At 39.2% G+C, this 17,425-nt stretch overlaps 2 protein-coding genes across 3 annotated transcripts; one reads left to right on the top strand and one right to left on the bottom strand.

Moving 5' to 3' along the window:
* Positions 1-3: 3 nt before the first annotated feature.
* On the top strand, positions 4-8,641 carry LOC121294953 (very-long-chain (3R)-3-hydroxyacyl-CoA dehydratase-like). Its single transcript, XM_041219205.1, has 11 exons — positions 4-209; positions 3,740-3,782; positions 4,161-4,234; positions 4,917-5,081; positions 5,336-5,384; positions 5,501-5,611; positions 5,919-6,046; positions 6,401-6,513; positions 6,627-6,733; positions 6,954-7,085; positions 7,401-8,641. Exons 1-11 carry the CDS (start codon positions 129-131, stop codon positions 7,475-7,477), a joined length of 1,080 nt encoding a protein of 359 aa, XP_041075139.1. The 5' UTR covers positions 4-128; the 3' UTR covers positions 7,478-8,641.
* A 305-nt stretch (positions 8,642-8,946) lies between these two features.
* On the bottom strand, positions 8,947-15,458 carry LOC121294367 (integrator complex subunit 14-like). Of its 2 annotated transcripts, none has more exons than XM_041217994.1 (12): positions 15,381-15,458; positions 14,641-14,890; positions 13,918-14,025; positions 13,590-13,745; positions 12,709-12,827; positions 12,122-12,264; positions 11,880-11,972; positions 11,409-11,553; positions 11,163-11,296; positions 10,730-10,848; positions 10,428-10,493; positions 8,947-10,330 (listed from the first exon to the last, which is right to left on the bottom strand). In XM_041217994.1, the coding sequence occupies exons 2-12, from the start codon at positions 14,860-14,862 to the stop codon at positions 10,076-10,078; spliced, it is 1,560 nt and encodes a 519-aa protein (XP_041073928.1). In that variant the 5' UTR covers positions 14,863-14,890; positions 15,381-15,458; the 3' UTR covers positions 8,947-10,075. The 2 variants fall into 2 exon arrangements, with proteins under 2 accessions (XP_041073928.1, XP_041073927.1); XM_041217993.1 differs by lacking the exon at positions 15,381-15,458 and adding an exon at positions 15,054-15,180.
* Between the last annotated feature and the right edge of the window lie 1,967 nt (positions 15,459-17,425).

The following is a 17,425-nucleotide window of genomic DNA, read 5'->3' as shown; positions in this document are numbered from 1 at the left end:
AAAAAAAAAAAAAAAAAAAAAAAAAGGCGAGCTTTTGTGTCGGCTGGGTTGTTATTACTATGGTGCTTTGCGTTGCGGATTCACACTTTTATTTTTAAGTGAAGCACTCGTTTAATAGCAGCAGTGCAATGCAGACCCTGACTCCTCGCGTGTACTGGGCGCAGAGGCACAAAGAGATCTACCTGAGGGTTGAGCTGAGTGACGTGCAGGTAAGAGAAAAGCAATCACTTGACACGAGTCTCACTGTCACTGATACCCCGCGCCGTTACTTAACAATATTCAGATGGTTGTTTGACCTCGTTTTCTGATTTCGAGTAATAAGAACTGTGTTTTTTTTTTCCACACTACTTACTAACTCGCTGAATAGACATTATTAAGAGGAGTATGTCGGACACTGCTTGTAAAGCTCTACAGTTGGTTCGGTTGCACCTGTTTTTAACAAAGGCATTTGTTTTCTAATGCTATTTTCCTTGATTTATATAACTCATGTGGTTAATTTTAAAAACTCCTATATGCGCCTTAAATGTTGTCACAACACCAGCAGTTCAAAAAACGGTGTACACTTGCCTGGTGGCTGTTGGTTGTTCAGGTGTTTGTCCTGGTTATAACAAGAATGCCTTTCACAGTGTTGTAGAATTGAGAAACAATGGGCCACAATTACTAAGCAATTGCTTAGTTGGTATCTAGTTTTGTAAAGGTTGGAGCAAACTTTACAATGGAATAATTACTTTCAGAACAATAACACTATGTAACACAATTTTTGTTCCTGGGTAGTAAGTGTTATTTCTTAATTGCATATGCCTAAAAAGTATAGAAAGTGGCTATTATTCCCCACAAACTTTGCTTTTGTGACCAGGACAGTGATATTTTGAAATTTACCTATTTCCAATGAGAAAACGGGCGAATTTGTGCCTTTTCGTTCGCATAGTCAGAAAAAAACAACATATGAATCCAAATTAACATGTATTTATACTAAAGTAATACAGAAATGACTACAAAAGATTTAGAAGTGAGTAGTTTTTTGAGATTTATGATTATACTGTAAATCACATTCACGAATCAACCCCCAAATGTAGTCTCCCATCATGTTCTTGTTATACTGTCCTTGGTAGCGGCGTTCAAAGTCCAGTATATCCTGGTGGAAGCGCTCGCCTTGCTCCTCTGAGTACGCTCCCATGTTCTCCTTGAATTTATCAAGATGAGCATCAAGGATATGGACTTTGAGGGACATCCCACAGCCCATTGTGCCGTAGTTCTTCACCAGAGTCTCAGCCAGCTGCACATAGTTTTCGGCCTTGTGATTGCCCAGGAAGCCCCGAACCACTGCGACAAAGCTGTTCCATGCCGCTTTCTCCTTACTAGTGAGCTTCTTGGGGAATTCATTGCACTCCAGGATCTTCTTTATCTGTGGTCCGATGAAGACACCGGCTTTGACCTTTGCCTCAGACAGCTTAGGGAAGAAGTCTTGAAGGTACTTGAAGGCTGCCGACTCCTTATCTAGAGCTCTGACAAATTGTTTCATAAGGCCCAATTTGATGTGCAGTGGTGGCATCAGCACCTTCCGGGGATCCACCAGTGGCTCCCACTTGACGTTGTTCCTCCCCACAGAGAACTCGGTCCGCTGTGGCCAGTCCCGCCTGTGTTAGTGCGCCTTGTTGTCCCTGCTGTCCCAAAGGCAAAGATAGCAGGGAAACTTGGTAAAACCGCCTTGGAGACCCATCAGGAATGCCACCATTGCAGCCTCTTGATGCCATCTCAGAAAAATGCAGATATGTATCCACTTAGGCAGCTGGAACTAAACTGAACTGGTGGGCTTAAGGCCCCTGTATTTATACTACTATTTATATTACTGGAAAGTTCTAGAAAGTTCTAGAAGTTACTCCAAGTTTACTCAGCACTGAATCTATCTGGAATGTTCTGGAAAATAGATAAATTTCAAAATATCACTGTCCTGGTCACAAAAGCAAAGTTTGTGGGGAATAATAGCCATTTTCTATACTTTTGAGGCATAAGCAATTAGGAAATAACACTTACTACCCAGGAACCAAAAAAAAAAAAATTGTTACACGGTGTAATAAAACCCTGAGAGTTCCCTGAAGCTGTTATCATATTTACAGCGTGCAAGGCACGCTTATCCTCGCCCCAGCATAATTCTCACCATCGTCCAGTGCAAGTTGAGAAGTCACAAGAAAGGCAAATATCTCAGAAAGCTTTCACAGACCTGGGGGTGGGAAATAGCATAGGCTAATTTGTCACAGGCTGAGGATTTGCCAGGGTGAGAATTATCCTGTTGTAAAATGCAAATAAAGGGAATGAAAAAAAATAACAACAGCACAAACTGGAAACACATTTTGTGTGAAAAGGAGTGAGATTCAGCTACCGGTAGACCTGGCATATCTGACTAAAATCACATGCAGGACCAGGCCTTACCATTTAACCTATAGGTCTGAAGGTGAGAATGGGGTTGTGCTTTTAACAAAAACAGGACTAAGCTAGACAACTTCAGGTCCCTGCAGAACAGGTGTCTAAGCTGAGGAGTTTCTATGCTTGTGTATAGCCTGGTAATATTAGCCGACAGTAGTGAAGGCAGTGGGTATTGGTTTGCTCAGTTGCACATGCAGCACCTGTCCTTATGCAAGTTTTATGCAAATCTGTTATGCAGTATTAATGGAAGAGACGTGCACTGTTGGATGTTCTTGTACTGAGTTATATGAGGTGGACTGTTTGTTCAGATATTTAGATTACATGTCAATGAAGGACAAAAAGCATGTGATTAAAATGTACCACAAGGAGTTCAGTGTTCAGTGTCCTTGTGAAGGCTAGAAGGAAGGTCCTTTTATAAATAAGGGTTCTAAGCAGATACAGCCTGAGTTAAACTTCAGTGATACTGGATCTCGAGAATGCACACATTCAACACATGTTCCTTGGATAGCATGAACAGTTGCCAAGCCCAAAACATAGGAACATTTAAAGTGTCGTCCCTTAGGTCTGGCGTGGCATCCTAACCCTAACCCTAACCCTTGGGTCTGGTGTGGCGTCCTAACCCTAACCCTAACCCTTGGGTCTGGTGTGGCGTCCTAACCTTAACCCTTGGGTCTGGTGTGGCATCCTAACCCTAATCCTAACCCTTGGGTCTGATGTGGAGTCCTAACCCTAACCCTTGGGTCTGGTGTGGCGTCCTAAGCCTAACCCTTGGGTCTGGTGTGGCATCCTAACCCTAATCCTAACCCTTGGGTCTGGTGTGGCGTCCTAACCCTAACCCTTGGGTCTGGTGTGGCGTCCTAACCCTAACCCTAACCCTTGGGTCTGGTGTGGCGTCCTAACCCTAACCCTAACCCTTGGGTCTGGTTTGGCCCCAGGTTAATCTCTTCTTGTGAAAGCCAAGGGATCATAGGGTGAAATTAATTAATTCTTCTTGTCATGTAGTATCATATCCCAGACACTGTCTTTAGTAAGCAAGGCATTTGGTTGGAAAGTCTAATTTGCGTCTAGCACAATGTGTAACTCGGGAGAGAGGTAATTACTCTATTCAAGTTTGCAATAATCATAGAAAACAAATGAAATACAATCTTTGCTAAATCATCAGCACTGCTATGCTTTATTTTGTAAATAATCCAATAGTAATGCGTGCCTTACTTGTTTTTAATGTAATGTAGCACACTGTGATTGCATGCATCTCCCCGTTTGATAATACAGACTTTAGTGAATTTACAAATATCTTGCTTTTTATTTATTACAGGATCTTGATGTCAGTATCAAAGAACATGTTCTGCATTTTACAGGTAGGTTTATTACCTGTGTTTATTGGCCGTGGTATTTCAATGCTAACTGAGCAAGTGCAGTGGTTCGTATTGCCAAAGTATGTAATCAGTCATGTACAGCATGCTAGCTTATCATGCAAAAGCAGCACATGTTTCATCTCCTCTAACTAAAGGGATATGCTGTATGCACAGTATACTCTGATCAAGCATTGGGTACAGTATGATCTCCTTCTATGTGGAAATACAAAGAGCAATACCTGATTAAAGTTCAGCAATGTGATAACAACAATGATTTTTTAATATGAATGCATTGTTTTCTTTGGATGGACTTTCATTCACACACACTGTCTTAGGTTTAGTGTATCTACGATGCTTTTAACTCTGTCTATTTTCTTGTAGCACAGGGACATGGAGCTAAAGGCAGTAATGAATATAAGTTCAGCCTGGAGTTCCTGGAGCCAGTAAAGCATGAGGTATTGCAATTGTACTTCTTGCTTCTTAAATGTCTCATTTATTTACGTTTTTATTCCAGATACTGTAGTGCAAGTCATACGTGCGCACTTAGAAGAGGCACAGGAAGACATCGTTACATCCTGTGAGACGTGGTATAAACCTGATGAATGGAAAGGGTCGTGTTAGTTGCAGATAAGACATTTTCTGCAATCAGATGTGTCATGCAGAGATAGGAGGACTAGTTCTCTCCAGCATGGTGCAGCACTGCACGCACACTGTTGTAAAACCATGCAATGTGCCACATCAACTTGAAAAATGTACACTGCATGAGTCTTGTTACTGTCCTGGAGCATAATAATATAATAGACATTTCAACTCAATTTGCAGGATCTCAGTAGGCTAAATATTAAATACTGCAAATTGAAATGGAGTAGTAGTATTTAAAAGTAGATAATTAGCCGTGATATTTAATCTATGGAGTTGTGCCTTTGGCAAATATGCATTCTGTAATGTAAACTGCATTTGCTCAAAGCTTCATTGATGCCTGCATAAGACAGACCCTGTCCTATATTCTCAGCTGCTAACAGAATCACAGCAGTCATTGCAAATGAAACGTTCTAGCCCAGGAAAAAGCTGTAGTATACATGTATATTGCACAGGACCCTGCAGTGAGAATCGCTTTGTCTTTCCTCTGTCTCACAGCCTGTGTTTAAAGTAACGCAGAGAGAGGTGAACATCACAGTACAGAAAGTGGAAAGTCAGTGGTGGGAAAGACTGACTTGGCAGATGAAGAAGCCTGTATTCCTCGCACCAGATTTTGATCGCTGGCTCGATGAATCAGACGCAGAACTGGAACTTAAAGAAAAGGTCAGTGTCCCCCCCCTCTGTGGGCCCTGTTTTGAAGTCAAGACAAAAAACAAATGTTACATTTCTGAAAGGTTTGAAACTATTTTAACGATACAAAGTAAATACAATAAATGAACTTAATCCTATCCTGTTTCTTGTTTTGTTTGAAAACTAAATTTGGCAAAGTTTTATATTTATTTTTATAATTCATTCTAAAAGAAGTCTACTACCTGTATGTTCAGTAATGCTTCAATGTTTTTATTTTTTTTTTACAGCAAGACCAGATTACCAAAATCAGCATGGATTCAAGGGTTCCACGTGATAGTAAGCAGCAGATTGATCTGAATTATATTTTTACATTCAAATTCCTATGCACTTTAAAGTGCAGTTTTCATTGTATTAAAAGGTTCCCCTCAAAGTGAGTTATTTCCCTGTTTCAGATTTCCACAACCTGAAGAGAGGATACCTGTTCATGTACAATCTGGTGCAGTTCCTGGGCTTCTCCTGGATCTTTGTGAACATGACAGTGCGGCTCTTCATCCTGGGCCAAGGCAAGTCCAGCTAGAGAGACCCCTCTCTCAGCCACCGCTAAACTGCTCACAGTGGACTCCCTAATTTTCCATCATTTCTGCCATCTATAAATCATTTGTTTTGACCAGATACATTAACAAAAGAACCTTCATTCCAAAGTGCTTTTTTCTAAGGATACAAACCTGCGTACCGTTCAGTAAAGATCATTCTGATCTTTGACATGTTGCGTTATAACACAAGATTATAGTGAATGTGTTTTGTGAAGAGAATACCCCCCCCCCCTTGAAATAAACTGCTAAGTGCAGCCAGCCGTTTCCCTTGTTGCAGATTCCTTCTACGACACGTTCCACTCGATTGCAGACATGATGTATTTCTGTCAGATTCTGGCTGTTGCTGAAGTTGTCAATCCTGCCATAGGGCTGGTCAAGACAGGTGTGATCCCTGCAATGATACAGGTATTGTGTGTGTGTGTGTGTGTGTGTGTGTGTGTGTGTGTGTTGCATTCTTTATTAAAGTTATAATAGGCTATATTCACAAAGCTTATTTAATCCATGCCAAATTCATTATTCTTTGAAAGAAATTACAACGCAAGCTGTATTTCTGTAATTTAATACCGTAAATTTAGACTTAACTTTTGCGGTTAACAGTATAGTTAAAGAGAAAGTGAACAAAAAAAAAAAGATGGATAGATGCCTGTTAAAAAAAGCTCCAAAAAATGACAAAGTAGCCTGTCCTGTCCTGAGTGTGCAATAGCAATCTGCACTGTGACGTCTGTTCTTGGTTTCATACATTGATTTGCTTTGTTGCAGGTTGTTGGGAGGAATGTAATACTTTTTGTCATCTTTGGGAGTCTGGAAGAGATGCAGAACAAAGCTGTGGTGTTCTTTGTTTTTTATCTGTGGAGCATGATTGAAATTTTCAGGTTAGTATCGAGACTAGTGCTTGGTAACCAGCATTTAGTGAATCTTTACACTGCGTTTGTGTGTGGTTCGATGCAGTGCTTGAGAAATGAAAGGGACTCTTGTGCTTTGCCAGGTATCCCTTCTACATGCTGTGCTGCATCGACACAGAGTGGAAGACCCTGACCTGGCTGCGCTACACCATCTGGATACCGCTGTACCCTCTCGGAGTGGTGGCGGAAGGTTAGATTTACACTGTGCTTATCTGAACATGTTCCAGTGCTGGTATGAAGGAGGGGGGGTTCATAGCGATTAACCATCAATTAACCAGATGAATAAATCTTTAAAAATAATATTCAGAACAGAACTGATTCTTTAGTATTACTAGTATTTAGTTCATTGTGATTGTCATATTTTTAAGTTAATGTTCTGTTCGTTATGATCACACCCTTTTGTTCCACAGCTGTTGCAGTTGTACAGTCTTTAGCGATCTTTAATAGAACGAGACTGTTCAGTATCACCCTGCCATGGCCTCTCAGGATGTCGATCAGCTTTGCATTGATCTTGCAGATCTACCTTGTACTCATGTTTCTGGGTATGTTATTCTACCACTGTTAACTTACATCAAACAATGTGCTTATTATTACTTCATAAATTCCCTTATACTTCAGCATAAATAAATACAATTGGAACTCGGCACAACAAATAGCAGTAAAGGCTAAGTGTCATACCCAGCTCTATGAGCAGGCTGGGATCACTGGTATAACATGTATAATCAGAGGGGGTGTGTTACTGGTCTATAGGATAGGGAATGGGGCCGGTGTTCATTTTTTTGGGTGTATCCTGTGATATTACTGCAGAATATCATTCCCTGTCTCTCTCTCATTAAAATATGTTGCGTCTGTTGCAGGGCTGTTTATCAATTTCCGTCATCTCCTCAAACAAAGGAGAAAGCGATTCAGAACAAAGAAAAGAAAGACAAACTAATCCTGCAAACCATACCGTCATGAGCCAGATGCCTTTTTATGAAAACTAACAAGAGTCTGTACCTACCCTCCCCTCCTGTGTGTAGGAACTGTAGTTTATAGTAATGTTTGCATGTTAGCAGTGTTTAAAATAGAAAGTGTAAAAAATTCAAAATACTGTACTGTCTCGTTGTTCCTGTTTAGACCCGTGGAACTAAGGAAGCTTTGACGCAGCCTGTGTGTAAAGCGCAGTGTGATTTAGAGCTTCCTTTTTATTGCACACGCCATCGTTCAGTTTCAGTTCTGTACCCTTTCAGTCATTCTGTCTGTTCCCACTTCACAGAGACTAGATGGTTAATATGAGTGCTGGCAGAGTGCACTGGGCTCGGTAGGGAAATCTCCTGGCTTTAGTTTCAGGTTACATTACCTGTTGTCTTTCTTAGCTTGATTTGCGTGTCTAAGCTAGTCCAGGCTCGGTACAAGTGTTGCAAAATACAGACTTGCCTTAACCTGGACTTGAGTCACCAGCTGCTAGTGCACCCTGCACACAATATGTCAGTATTCCTGTAATAAGTTCCAACAACTGCCAATACTGATAAAAAATAACACTTTGCTGCATTAAAAATAAATATAATACTGTACTACACTACCACAAATAACTAATGCAAGCTCTGTTTATGTAAAATCAATACTATATAGGCAAAAAAGCATGAGCTGCACAATTGAAGACAGAAGGGTGTTTAATCTCTTTCTGTGTCGGGGAGATGGAATGCATTTATCTGAGGGCTAAATTCTAAAGCTGAAATGCCATGGCCGCTGGAATGCAGCGCAGTGTGTGTTTGATAATGTGACAGAGATGAAAGGCTACCATGTTCTTTGACATGCATGTATTTCATATCAGAAGGCCAAGGATGTTTTAAATTAAGTTAAAACTTTTTTTTTTTCTTTTTTTGTGCAGTTTTAATTATTATATTTAGAGTATTTGTTTAAAACATCAACAAGATGTTTTTTATTTTACACATTTCAAAAACTAGCACGAGAGAGGCTACTCTCGGGTTCACAGGAGGGTTTTTAACTGCACAGGAAGCGTCTCTGCTAAATGGTGTTGAAGGCTTATGGTTTTATTGAATGTGTGGACAGCACAAGTATGTGTTTATTACGACCAAAAATAAAGATTTGAACATGACTGATGTGGGTAAAGTTTTTTTTTTTTTTTCATAATCCTGCTCAGCATTCATCATTTAAGAACAGCACTGTAGGAGAAGCAGAGGCAAACGGGCTGAGGAGTGGGGGTCAGCCTGTGTTGTTGATAATATTTATTTCTGTGCTATGAATAGCATTTCTTTCTGCATAGAGCTAGTTTCACAGTCCACAACTAACCCTAATCTTGGATTATTTTACCTAAATTAACATTGAGTAGTCCAAGATTAGTTCTAATTGGGGTCTGTGAAACTAGCTGTCAGATTTTGACACAAATGCAGAGGAAGCTTAAAGTCAGAAGTAGTCACATTGAACCAAAAGTTCAATCCTAAAACTTACAGATGTCCGTGTAGACACTCCAGCTAAACTGATCAAAAGCATAACTAAGTAATCAACCAATAAAATTCTGGCTAATTAGAAAACACCCCCTAATTACGTGGGACAATGTCAATTCCTGAAAGTGATGCTTTTAAAGAAAAAGCTTACCTCGAGATTTGCTGTTTTAGGACCCACAAACTCAAAAAGCATTTATTTGACAGATCGGTCACAAGATCGCTGAAAGCCGTAACGCTAGAATTCAAACGAATAATAAAGCTGCAGAATTCAATTCATACCGAGCACTGGCATAAATTACACAGCACGGATTACATTGCAGAATAAACGGTGTTGTTAAAACTTTCCACAAACTTTATGAAAAATTGACAAGTTACTACAGCAGTCTGATCAATGCAGAAGAAAACCATGTTTTATTTAACCAGCTCAGAAAGCATTAAGGATTTTAGACTTTATATCAACAAAATGTATTAAAAAAAATTGCGAAATGACTTGGGTAAAAATGTACTGTTAAATTAAAACCTATATGTGATGTATTTACCGTCATGAGTTCTCTGAAATAATACTGAAAAAAAAAATCATTTTAAAATTCTGTTATACATATAGAGGGATGAGCAATTAAAATGATTGTAATGTAATGAGATGATTTTTTAATGATTGCTCATTATGTAGAGTACTTGGGGCTGTAGGACTAAATTACAGGTTAAAAACTTAGTGAAAAACACAGGGATGTAGTAATGAGTGGGTATCCAATGTTAGGACACAAGCCAAAGACAACTATCGGTTTCATTTTATTTACCAACCTATTTGACAAATACTATTTACAGATCTGCTTTGTAATAAAACAAAACAAAAAAAAAGGAAAGGTAATTATGAGGCAGTATTTTACCACTGTTTGACTTCTAGGTTTTTCCCCAAACTATAATATGGTTTACAACCTAAAGGACAACTATACAAAATATCAAAATATGTAATACTTTATTTTTTTATTTTTTATTTTTTTTAAAAGATTGTTCAGTCACACATTTTCTGGTACAGAAGGCTGTATTTCCTTAGGAGGTCTTGATTTTTAATTCAGTGTCGAGACCTACATCCTCTCGTTGCTGCTGCTGCCCGAGAAGTCGGTCGGCATGGGTGTGATGTTGTGGGTGAAGGCTGCGTACTGCGAGTCCCCTGTGCTGGCCAGTCTGAGCTGCTGTGCTACGTGGGAGAGCTGAAACGCTGCATCGGGATGGGCGGTGTCAGGGAGCAGAGTGCACTCCCGCTCCAGCAGCTCCGCTACGCCGCTCAGCAGCTCCCAGAACCCAAACGCTAGAGCCGCCTTCCTCAAGCGATTCAGCTCCTAAGAAAAAACACAGAGCAGAAAAGACATGGCTGCTGACTGCCTTCAAAACGCTGACCACAGTGCAGACCAGCCTTCTCTGTGTAATGTAACTCACCTTATAGAATGTCTGTGTCTTCTCTGGAAGTTTTCTGGCATTTCGCAAGATCTTCTGAACATCGGTCTGTTGATAAATATGGACAGACATCATAAAATGTTAAATTTACTGTGCAGTGTATAAAATTTTGACTGCTTTGATAAAAATGCATAATAAGGGCATTTCACACTGACGTGAAGTGCAAAAGAATGGTCTGCAGAAATATTCTGAACATTATCATCAGCCTGATAATGTGCTCCCATTTACACCACAGCTGTCTGAATGTAATGTGGAGCAAACATAGTAAATCCTTCTTGCAATACCTGCAACCCGCTGGGCTTGATCCACACAGTAACATTTTGTGCGTAGCTGCGCTTATTCTTCGGCTGTAAAGGGAAAGGGCTTTTGCTGTCATCTTCTCCATAAGGATTTTCTTTAGCATCTGAAACATAACATTACAGAACATTGCCACTTGCATACAAAGTCAGTTGTGCATAATGTCCGACAGTGGTCAGGTTTTCATGAACAGGATTAGATAAAGACACTAAAATACAGTTCATGTATAGAAAGTATTACTTACAGGGTGCACCACCATATTACCAAGTACCCTCGGTAGGTGACTGCTCAAGGCCTTATATACCTCACAGCCAATCCTGCCAGGAGGTTCAGCTCCTTTGCACAGCACTGCCTTAAGGTACGCTAATTTCATTTTCTAAATATTCTGCTTTGTGTAAGCAAAATGCACTCCCAAACTACCTGAAATGGGTCCAAGCTGAGATATTTTCCCCAGCCAAGGAAGTGTTTCAGGACCTGGCTCAAACAGCGACATCATCAGGTTGGATTTCTTCTTACTATCAGCTTGAGAGTACAGCATCCCGTACCAATCAGGACTGGAGAGAGAACAGAAAGACATTTTCTAGGATGCTGTAGCAAATACTGAAAGCTAGAATACAAACTGGGTATTTGCTTCTGCGTTAAAATGTTTTTTCAAAGCTTTCCTACCCCAGCTGGACCAGCGCCACCATGCCTTCCACTTTGAGGCTGCCGTGTAGCAGGACACAAAAATTTGGGCTTTTGCCAGCAATCTGATTGGCCGAGTTCTCATCTTCAGTGTCTTCAGGGATCCCAGTACCAACCTCATCACCTTCTGCAAACCAGACACAGGAAACCTCAATCCGCATGTGTAGGCAAAAATCAGACAGTGTACATATTCAGTTGAGCAAAGCAGAAATGCAAAGGGAAAAAAAAAGATGCTTAAGCCAGGAAGCATTTGAGGCATTAAAGCTGGAAGGCAACAAAAAAAACATTTGACTGGTAGCAAATGCTCTGGAAAGCTAACATTTGCATGCCACTGGACACTTTCTATTGCAATGATCATGCTTCACAGTTGCAATGCTGCAGATGTTTATTTGTTTCACACTATTCTCACCAGTAGTTCTGAAACTGTGATGGGATATTGTAAGATATTCTTACCTTTGCTTACTGCTATGGGTAAAACCAGATGCCTGGAGAGGACTGGTGGACTAGAAATATCAGCTATTTCTATGAATCCAACAATTTCCAAATCTGTTGGGAGAAAATACAAATAAGAAACAAGCAAAAACAGAAGTTCATCTTTTGCAAATATATTCATCTATTGAAATATAAACACAATGTTAAATAGTTTAGTGTAAGACAAAGCCGTGACACCTTCTGCACCAGGACTGATTTAATACCTGTATTAATGGTTCTAAGGACAGGTTCAGATTCCTCAGCAATGAGGACTGGCTCAGGCCTGGGAAAGACCTGCACGTCCGAAGCCAGGTTCCCACACTTCAACACAGCATGGAAAGGGGAGTAGCCTTGGTCTATCAGCTTTCTGGAATTAAAAAGACTGTGTCCATGATACAGTCGTCTTCTGCCATTCACTTATGTTCATTGCTAATACAACATGAATAACATTTAAATAATAAGATCTACTTTTAGAAGATCTCTGTGACAGTTAATTATATCGCAGGTAAAGTGGTTAGATCAGCTAGTAAAATGTATATGTTTACAATAATGCAATACAGAACACAAATGTAGTCAATAAAAAAAATGTAAAGTTTTCTTTGAAAGCAACGGATGTAAAGATCTCAAATGGTCATATACTACCGTTACAGCAATAACATGTTCATTATTCACCATACCTAAACAAACTGATAGGCTTTCTGATAGATACATTTGAGTTGGCTGCATTACATCAATATCAGGGTCCACTATATATATATATATATATATATATATATATATATATATATATATAAAACAGAGATCTACTAACCCAAACATTGACTGCACATTCTTCAGGCATAATGGGCCGTCAACAGTGTAGATCTGTCCCTCTCCATTGTTCAGATTTATCAGCTGCTCAAGGTTATCCAAGACACCTGTGTTCTGGAGCTGCAAATAAAGTAATGAAGAGAAAAACAGAATGAACCTATTGAGTCCAACCCAATCCCAATCCAATTCACATGTGCTTACGTGAACGTCCTTCATAGGGAAGTTCGACATCACGGTAAACAGAATCTAGCATGCTAAAAGGTGTAGTATCTAAAGCGCTGAAACGATCTCCCCTTCAGGACCCTTTTCATTGTTTATTCAGTGTCTCACCTGAAAGAAGTTTTGATCAATTCTGAACAGCAATAAACTAAAGAGCCTCAAATGAACTGTTTCATCTTTTATTTGTATAATCTTGGTACACAAAGAGCCCGATTTTAATAAACCAAACAGTGTCTGTATTTAGATCCACCACTGTTTGAAAAGACTCCAGGAAATACAATAAAGCCTGACTTGAAATGAAAGGTTTCACAGCATCAAGTATTACTAGAGCAGCGGACATGGTACAGAACACAAAGAAGGACAGGAAATAGTATTTTAATATTAGAGGGGCTACACCTGTAGCAGCAGTAAGTCAGCTGGTAATGAAACCAACTGTGCTTTAAATCTGTGCTTCTGAGGAGTTTGGTGTATGTTATTCAGTATTTGTTTAGTAGTTATGCAGTAGTAGTTCAGTAGTTATGCAATAGTAATTCAGTAGTTATGCAGAAGTTGTTCAGTAGTTATGCAATAGTAATTCAGTAGTTATGCAGAAGTTGTTCAGTAGTTATGCAATAGTAATTCAGTAGTTACGCAACAGTAATTCAGTAGTTAGGCTGCAGTTACCTCCTCTTGATTGGCAATGCACATGATGTGGATTTTGGAAGGGAACGGGAAAGGCAGTGGAAATTTCTTGTCTTCTCTGCGCTGTTTCAAAGTCGCTAAAGAGTGCCTCAAGGAGCCTTTTCCAATCCCTAAAGCGCCATCCGTTACTAAAACCACCTACAGAAAAACAAATAGTACAAAACCACAAAGAATACACACACTGAAACACAGCCCCCGCCCGCCTGGCACACAGCGTGCAAAAACTACTGCAGAATTTGCATTTGCCTAGGACAGAACATGTTGGATTTAAATGGTTTTCATAAACTAACAAGCCCTCATTATTATTTACCTGGCAGGGGAAGGCACCCCCCCATTCCTGCTGTACGACATTGCTAACCCCCTGAAGAGCCGCCTCCAGGCACGTCTTATCATAATCCTCCAGACTGCTTAGTGCTTCCTACAGGAAACAACATGCAGTTTAATTAAAATACTGAACAGCAGGGTTACAAGATTCCCTTATAAACACACATTTCACATTTCCTGACTACCACTAACCCAGGACTACCCCATGTAACCTTAAAGTAAGCCAATAATATTAGCGATAATCAGGGGCATGTGACACTACCCATCACTCCACTTTCAATCACTTTCCTTTGTCAGCCCACTCTCAATTATGTTGTTGTTTTTTTTTTTAGCTGTGTTTCCTCCCTTAAAATGAGATTTACACAACAAAACACTGCTGTGGGCCTGATGCTTTTAAAACATGTATTGCCCTTTGTTTTCCACACTTATGTTTCACTTTGAATCAGGCGACGCTCATTTCTCCTGCCAGACGAGGCAGAGGCTGGGTACCCTGTGCTTTCCACTATGAGCAACTGGCACGCCAACTGACCACTCCATAGCAAATGCATAAATTGTAATTGGCCCACAGTGCCAACATCTTAACCATTATGTGAAAACAACAACAAAAAATAACCCAATATGATAAACAGCAAATAAAATGGGGAATTGTGAGAATTCGTTCATGCATATGTGTGGTTTAGAGTACACATTTAGTGGCTTTGTGTTAAACCTGCAGTGTGTTGTAGTCCCTGGTAAAAGGGACCACCAGCTCCCAGAGTGACGAGAAGGCTACAAGAGCGGTGAACTCCAGTTTGTAGTTGGTGGCCATGTGTTCGAACAGCATCGTTAACCCGTGCGAGGCCAGGTTCTTGCGCTGGTACTCCTCCGTGCCTTCCAGCGAGACCGGGCGCGTCATAGAGAGGGACACGTCCATCAACACCACCGTAGGCATGGTGACCTCTCTCTGCTACCTACCTCGACTGGGAGACAAACAAATACATAAATAGCGTGCAGCTCCTGCAGCATGAAGTGCAAGCTACCATCAACACAGTGCAATACAGACACTATTTATTTCAATGCTAAATAATTAAATAATAACAACTTATTTACGAATAATTAAAAAAAGAGAAAAGGGGCTATTACTTTTGATTTTGTAAACATTCATTTCATGTTCGCTGTAACAATATCAGATTTGCATTTGAGCTAAATAAATAAAACAAGGGGCCATTGCCACTTCATCGTTACAGTAAATCCTTATTTAGCAGTGAGAGACAGGCGGTTCTAAACCACACGGACTAACAACAAAGCCGAACCACGGAAGAATATTTCGTTCCAAAACACACAAGGATGTACGTGCCTGTACTGGTACCGAACATTAGCCGTTTGGTACACAGAACGTTATTCTAATTATAATAGAAACAGTAAAAATATACAGCATGTTACTCTCAATATTTCCAAATGCAACAGTACCTTAAATTGAGTACGATTTATTTATTTATTTATTTATTTATTTATTTTTGCTTCAGGTCCACGCCATATATATGCACGTCCAACTACACTAACGCCCTGAACTTTGGTTCCTAGTACTTACACAGTGCCCTCAGCCTCCAGTCCGGCGAGTAAATAATTGAGTCTTAGAATTGTATGGCACTGCTACAATAATAATAATAATAATAATAATAATAATAATAATAATAATAATAATAATAATAATAATAAATAGATAGATACGTAAAACATTTGTTGAAGTTAATCGTAATATGCAGTAATGTAAATAACCAATGTCTTAATTAACGTTCTAATATAGCTTTCTGTGATAATATTATTCATGCATGATTAGACGGGTGCGTTTAATTCATTCTTTATGGTAAATTCTGTTTGCAGGCACTATTACCTACTTGCCGGTACCTCTGTATCTGAGTAACTAGGGGTTAAAAGCTAATTTGATTGATACATACATACATACATACATACACATACATACATACATACATACATACATACATACCAGCACCATTTTTTTACGATGAACAATGTGACCGGTGTATTCGCGCCATTTCAGTTCTGTCCAGTTTTCACCTCGGCAGGTATAAATCCAGTTATAAAGTAGTTTTGAGGCAGTTACAAACAGCAGAGGGAGCCCTTTGCAAAGCAATGTTATTCTGCCATTGTTGACTTTTAAATATATATATTTGTATTATATTTAGGCGCTTACTGTGTTTAGGTGCTTATGATATCTTATTATACAGTTGATGCAAAACTATACTGTTTTCAGACTTATATGTCTTCTAAATAATTACAACACTGGCCCGTATCAGCGAAAAACCTATAGTGCAAAGTTTTTCTAACATATATAACAATAATAAAAACAAAAAGAAGATATTTGAATAAGGAAACCTTTGACACAATAGTTTTTAAAATGAACTAATAAATGTGGAATTTGTTGGCTTTTTCATTTGCAAAACGAGCAATCAACCACAGACCATAATATACCCACAATATACCCTACACACTATTTGAAAATTACGCGACTGGTGACCTAAATCGTATTTCTAAACCACTTTTGCAACACAGTTCTCGTTTATTTATTTATTATTTTAAAAGTGTGCTATAGGTATCGATGTCCAATCGATACATGTATTAAAAATAAAAAACAAAAACAAACAAACAAACAAAAAAAACACTAATAATGAATAAAGTCAGATCTGAAATGTGTGTCAGAGAAAATGAAAGAGATAGAAGATAATCTTCTTAATATTCTTCACGTATTATGCTTATCTAGGGGTGGAGATTCCTTGCGCAGCGTGTCCTACACCTGACCCTGCCTCTCTGAATGTGTTAGCTGGGAGAGAGAGGCAGAATCAGTCCGCATCCACCCCGCCGCTCCAAAGCACGCTAGTATATTCAACTGCCTGGAAACCTGACTGTGACCGACCACTATCTGTACAGGTAATCTTGTTTTTTTAACGATAGACGTAGAGACTTAATTACAGTTATCAAATATGACATGCTTACCGGTACTAGCACCAGAGAGAGAAAAAACAGAAGTTTTGTTATTTTTAATTGACTGCATAACTCTAATAGACAAATACCAAAGCGATTTTTTTGTATGTTTAATATGTATCAGTTCATTGTCAGCACTGTTTATATTTTGTAGTTGTCTGTACATGAAGAACTGCTATTATTATTATTATTATTATTATTTATTATTATTATTATTTATTATTATTATTATTATTATTATTATTATGTATGGTATTATTAACAGGATGCAGTTAATTCATATGTATGGTAGTTTTCTTTTCTTCTCAACACTAATTCAATTACAAAGGCAAATAGAAGCGTGCGCAGGTAATATTTTTGTATCCATAGTAACAGGCGTCTTTTAGCTTTAGCTTGAAAGCTGTTGCGAACCTGAGCGGTAATCACTGTAGTGTTTCGCTATTGCCTAAGTTCTGCTTAACTCCAGTACAGTACTGCGATGTACACGAACAGATTCCCGGGCGCGCAGTTCG

This window comes from Polyodon spathula, chromosome 19, assembly GCF_017654505.1.
Source record: "Polyodon spathula isolate WHYD16114869_AA chromosome 19, ASM1765450v1, whole genome shotgun sequence".
Lineage (NCBI taxonomy): Eukaryota > Metazoa > Chordata > Actinopteri > Acipenseriformes > Polyodontidae > Polyodon > Polyodon spathula.
The sequence above is the reverse complement of the archived record's forward strand: the minus strand, read 5'-3'. Positions and strand labels throughout refer to the sequence as shown.